General features: G+C 50.5%; 1 protein-coding gene across 3 annotated transcripts in view; it reads right to left on the bottom strand.

Annotated features, from left to right (window-relative positions):
• WIPI1 (WD repeat domain, phosphoinositide interacting 1) overlaps nucleotides 1–5,485 on the bottom strand; it is a 37,125-nt gene extending 31,640 nt beyond the window's left edge. The window contains exons 1-2 of one of the 3 annotated variants that reach the window (XM_039500460.1): nucleotides 5,306–5,485; nucleotides 1,169–1,251 (exon numbers count right to left, since the gene is read on the bottom strand). In XM_039500460.1, the coding sequence (XP_039356394.1) occupies nucleotides 1,169–1,251; nucleotides 5,306–5,388 (166 nt within the window). In that variant the 5' untranslated portion in view covers nucleotides 5,389–5,485. Of the gene's footprint in view, nucleotides 1–1,168; nucleotides 1,252–5,305 lie in introns of those variants that run through there. The other 2 variants (XM_039500459.1, XM_039500461.1) reach the window with 2 other exon arrangements.
• Between the last annotated feature and the right edge of the window lie 515 nt (nucleotides 5,486–6,000).

The following is a 6,000-nucleotide window of genomic DNA, read 5'->3' on the forward strand; positions in this document are numbered from 1 at the left end:
CTGAATGCTGCAGAAATCCAAGATTATAGCCTGTTTCAGGAACACTGTGCAGTTCCAGCTATGCTGTGAGACTGAAATGTCGCTCTACCTGTTGGGACTACCATGTTTCTAGGAGCTGGCCCCCAATCTAATTGACAAAATAGTGTAATTTGACACAGGGCCTTGGGTGGCCTATGCAGGACTTCAAGGTCTTAAACCAAGTTGGCTGATCTATTTGGCAGATCAGTATGCATAGGGCTAAATTGTGTTCTAACAAGGTTAAAGGGCTTTAGCAGAGCATCTAGGTTAGAGCATTATTAAATCTAACCTATAATGCAGTCTGATCTCAGCAAACAAAACTGCATTATATACAGTTTGGCAACAAAAAAGCTGCTCAACAGAGTTGAGCCCCTTACAGATAGGAATAGCTCAGTGGTTTGAGCATTGGCCTGCTAAACCCAGGGTTGTGAGTTTAATCCTTGAGGGGGCCACTTAGGGATCTGGGGCAAAAATCTGTCAAGGATGGTACTTGGTCCTGCTGTGAAGGCAGGGGACTGGACTCGATGACCTTTCAAGGTCCCTTCCAGCTCTATGAGATCGGTATATCTCCACATAAATAAGATGGGTCCCTAAAAGAGAAATCCTGGTAGCATACCCTTATTCTTAATATCAAATTCAGGTAGATGGCTGAAGTTTTGTGTCTAAAACTTACTGATCCTAAAGGAAGTATTTGCATTTAAGTCGTCTTGTGTCTGCAACTCAAACAACAGTTGTATTGAGCTAACCTATAGGAACTGAGATATGAAACTACCAGAAAGCAAGACTGACTAGTGTCTGCACTTCATTCAGTCTGAACACTGGAAAGCGTGAACTCACAACCTAATGGTGAAAAGTGAATCGGCTCTTAAATGCTCAGGTCTAATAATCTACAATGGTATTAGTAATATGGGTAAGAATGTGTTTCCAATTGACTTTTTTTTTTTTAACCTGACAATGTCCCTTTAAACATAGGTGTAACTAGCACAGCTGTACTCCAATGAGGATACAGTAGAGGCAGATGCCATCTGCGCTATAGTAGGAAAGCTAACCAAATGGAATTGCTCCTTTGAGACAGATCACAAGTGCAGTAATAAAAACTAAAGCCTATCATCATCCAATATTCTGCTGCATCAAGACAAAACAGACTTACTGTTTGCATGGACTTGGTCCAACTGTTCCACAGAACTTAGGGAGAAAAGCCTGTATCCAGTTTTGGTTCCGATTGCCAGGGAGCTGCAAGAGACAAAATGTGTTTATAGTGTATTGCTCTAACCTTGAAACCACTGAGTGTCATAGAACAATTAGTTGATCCTAATACAATGCATCATTTACAGGGAGCCACTCCCCTGGTCATATATAACCCAAAGCAGATATAACTGTCCACCCCAGTAGTAGGGTTTTTATCTGACTGTTGGGTGCATACAACAGGTGCCTTAATAGCAATTTGCATGTGAGGCTGATAGCTTTACAAATGTTAATTAAACTGCAGAATACCTTGAGAGGGTTCAATAGTCCTGTTTCACAGCAGGAAAAAACTGAAGTACACTGGGGCCATATCCTGCCATCTGGCTTTTAAACTGAAGTCCCTACTAACTTCCTTGATAAATTAATGACTATCAACTATATTAACTTGAGCATCATTACTAAAGCTGTGTGGGAACTTCCATACATACAAAAATCTCCAAAGCCTGCTAGGGGAAGGGAAAGGGAATAATACACTTGTTAGGCTACCAATAAAGACTTCTAGCCAGCAGAAGCAAGACCTTTCTCTGACTCCAATGCATCTAAAATGAGAGACTGTCTTTAAATGTCTGTCTAGAAATACTGGAGTTTTGGGAGGCTGGGTAGGACTCGCTGGTTTGATTGCTGCCTCCAGGACACCCAGAAAGATAATGAAGCACCAGTGTATGTAGAAGAATATGTGCACAAAGTGCTGGCTTATTCTTTCTATGCAGACTTGCTCTAGCCAGATCTTGGCTAAGGTCACTGTCAACACGGGGATTGGTCCTGCTTTGAGCAGGGGGTTGGACTAGATGATCTCCTGAGGTCCCTTCCAACCCTAATAATCTATGATTCTATGAACATCTAAGTTTAAATCAGCAACCAGTTTAGAACATCAGAGACCAAGGGAGAACAGTGACGTATTTGTACAGTGGCGCTCTTCAGTGTAGCCACATCAGAAGCACATCACCAACTCCATCCAAGCACTCTTTGTTCAAATACTTAGTAGCTAGGAATGTACGGTAAGATAGCAGCACAAACGTAACAATAGAACTTTATTTCTTTCAAAATCTCTGTAGAAATATTGGTATCTGTACCTTCCTTGAGTACATATATAAGGATATCTTAGAAACTGACTTTGGTCTTGTAGTAAAGGGCAAGTGAACTGGTAGAATGCAGCCCGTCTCTTAAAGTGAAACTTCTCTTAAGTGAGCACCCGAGGACCCAGTAAAAGTTGCTCTCCAGTAGACAGTCAAACCACAGGTTAAGCAAAACTGTATTTGACACTATTTAATGGAGCTAGCTACTTTATTAGAATAATTGCCAAGAAAGCTCCCTCTCTGGGGGTGCCCCATGCAGGGACAGCTACTGGTGATTGGTACCAGACTTTACCAAGAACCAAGGCCTACTCTTGATGGCAGATATCCCGTTAACTGCAGAATAGATCATTCAGTTCTCCTGCAACCTAGTGTTCTAGCAACTATAGAACACATTCCGTTTTCCATAAATACATAGGCATAAGAATACATCCACTGGTGGATTCAACCACCTACCTCCCCACTCCTGCAAAACTTGTTATGCTGTATTTGCAATAGTTTTGAGCTACTTAGGAAAACTCATGGTTGAGATGGATTATTCAATATTAGGAATACTGTTCTTACTTTTTCCTCTTCTAAAATGTATTGGAGACTAAGCTCAAGTCTAGTGGCTACAAAAGCAGACTGTCAGACCTAGGCTTTATTTCAGCTCTGATATTTAACTCACCAGGTGAAGTTGGCAGACACTTGCTATGCCTCGGTTTCCCTATCTGTAAACTGGAGACAGTATTCACCCTGCCTTGGAAAGCAGTGAGATCACCCAATGGAAGCTTCACTTAGTATGCTACCACACAAGTCATCTTGCCAAGAAATTGTTCATAGCTGAACAATTGTTTAAATGCCCATTTTGCCAATAAACGTGCACTGAATGGCTTTAAGAAAAAAGCAGGGGCATAAACTAAGGCTCACAATCTCTATAGGCATCCAGATGTTGCCATTACAGCTCTGCACAGTTAATATCAATGTAGCTCATGACCAGCCAAGCCCTGAATGCACAATAATGACACTAAGTGAGGAAAGCACAAACTGGTAAAGCAGGAAGCGTGATGTGAGATGGGATTAAACTCCAGTGCCCTAACTATATCAGACTGAGAAGGGCGCAATCGTACGTTGTGACACGTAGGCACTCACCCACACAACGATGCTTTGTGCACTGCCACAGACACATGGCCCTGGGTGTGTAACAAGTATACTGTGCAAGGTGTTAAACTTTCTATCCCCTCAGCTGGAATGTAAATAATTGGGTGGCATAAGGGGCCCAATCCCAGGAAATGCCTGGTCTCCAATGTGCAAGCACTTCAGGGTGGCCAGCACCTTGCAAGGTTGGGCCCAACACAAGAAGTGGTTTGGCTCTACACTACAAGAAGGAAGGCTGTTGTACTGAAGGAGAGGGGAGAGCTGAGCTGGAGTGAACTTGCACACCAACAGACAGCTATCCCCAGGGGCCGAGGCTCAAACATGGGACAGATGAATATTATTGGTAGAGAAAACTTCAACAACAGCACCCTGACAGCTCTGGCACAAGCAACCCTTTCTATAAGCTCAGTGCTCAGGCTCTGCCATGCTGGGGCCAACTCTTTCCCAACAGAAGAGCTGCTCCAGTGTGGGACAGAAACTGAGTTGCTGGGACCCAGCAAACCGGCACAAGCTGGAAAGCCTGAGAGGCAGCAACAATTAGCTAAAGCCCAGCCTGGTTAGTCAGACTCAGGGCTGCCAGGACTAGCCTGAATTGGCCTGGAAGCTGCAGGTACACGAGCCAGCCAGGGAGACACAGCTGCCTCTTTATTCCTGTTCCAGCGCAGCTGCCCTGCCAAGGGCCAAGCAACGGGATCTCCCTCCCCTCCTCTGGGGACAAGTCAGGGCCAGCGCCCCAGCCTGGCTGGCTCTCGTCCCCTGCCCCATTCTCTCCTTTATCCCCACCTGACTCCTGCCCTACTCCATCCCCTCCCCACCGAATCCCCTGCATGCCTCCCACCTTCATTCTCCCCATCCCCTCCCCACCGAATCCCCTGCATGCCTCCTGCCTTCATTCTCCCCATCCCCTTCCCTTCCCCATCCCCTCCCCACCGAATCCCCTGCAGGCCTCCCGCCTTCATGCTCCCCATCCTCCCCCTTCCCCATCCTCCCCACCGAATCCCCTGCATGCCTCCCGCCTTCATTCTTCCCATCCCCTCCCTCCCTTCCCCATCCTCCCCACCGAATCCCCTGCATGCCTCCCGCCTTCAGTCTCCCCATCCTCCCCACCGAATCCCCTGCATGCCTCCTGCCTTCATTCTTCCCATCCCCTCCCTTCCTCCATCCTCCCCACTGAATCCCTGCATGCCTCCCGCCTTCATTCTTCCCATCCCCTCCCTCCCTCCCCTTCCCCATCCTCCCCACTGAATCCCCTGCATGCCTCCGCCTTCATTCTTCCCATCCCCTCCCTCCCTCCCCTTCCCCCATCCCCTCCCCACCGAATCCCCTGCATGCCTCCCGCCTTCATTCTCCCCATCCCCTCCCTCCCCTTCCCCCATCCCCTCCCCACCGAATCCCCTGCATGCCTCCCGCCTTCATTCTTCCCTTCCCCTCCTCTTCTTCCGCCCACCCTCCCCATCTGCAACGAGTTCCCTGCACACCTCGGGCCTTCAGATTCTTCCCTTCCCCTTCCCCTATCCCCTCCCCACCGAATCCCCTGCATGCCTCCCGCCTTCATTCTCCCCATCCCCTCTTCTCCTTCCTCTCTCCCTCCCCATCTCCACCGAGTCCCCTGCACACCTCGGGCCTTCATTCTCCCCTTCCCCCATCCCATCTCCACCCAGCCCCCTGCACACCTCCCTCCCCCCTCCTCTTCCCCCTTCTTCTTCTTCTTCTTCCTCCCCATCTCTACGAGTCCCCACACCCGTCGGGCCTTCATTCTCCCCTTCCCTTTTCTTCCTCCCTCCCCCATCTCCACCCAGCCCCCTGCACGCCCCCGCCCCCGCCGCGCCTACGTGCAGTCCTGGTTGTAGGCGAAGCAGCTCAGCGCCTCGGGCCCCGCGGCCTCGGCCGGGCCGGCTCCAGCTGCGGCCTCCATGGGCGGCGCGCGGACCCCGGGCCTGGCTCGCGCTCCGGCCTCGCTGGCTCCCCGCGGGCCCGGCCAGCCGCCGCCACAACAACAGCTGGAGCCCCCGGCGGGCGGGCGGGCGGGCGGCGCCGCACCCGCGCGAGGCCTCCTATTGGCCAACGGGCGTTCGGACCAGCCACCCCGCCCGCCGCTGCGCTCGCTTCGGCCTATCGCGTGCGTGTCTGGAGGGGGAGGGCGGGGCAAAGGGGGAACGCCCCGCCCCTTCGGCCAACAGGGCTGGCTGTGATTGGCGAGAGGGGAGGAGCGCCTGCCTATGGCCACGTGGTTGTGTTGTGGTTGCATCAGACGGGACTCATGACAGATGTGGTGGGGGGGAGGGGTTGGGGGCAGGGAACAGCTGGAAGGGAGGGAACAGCTGGGCTGGGCCCTAGCCCCTCCTGGCTAGCTAAGATGAGTGCCTTGGATTATAGCTAACACCATTCAGCTATTGGAATAATTCTGTCCTTCCCCCTCCCACGCACCAACCAGTGTCCCAACCAAAATCAGGCCCCTCCCCTGTGCTAGGCACGGTACAAACACAGAGTAAGACAGCTCCTGATCTTGCCAAGACTGAAGTGTAGG

Source organism: Mauremys reevesii, linkage group 15, assembly GCF_016161935.1.
Source record: "Mauremys reevesii isolate NIE-2019 linkage group 15, ASM1616193v1, whole genome shotgun sequence".
In the NCBI taxonomy this organism is placed as follows: domain Eukaryota; kingdom Metazoa; phylum Chordata; order Testudines; family Geoemydidae; genus Mauremys; species Mauremys reevesii.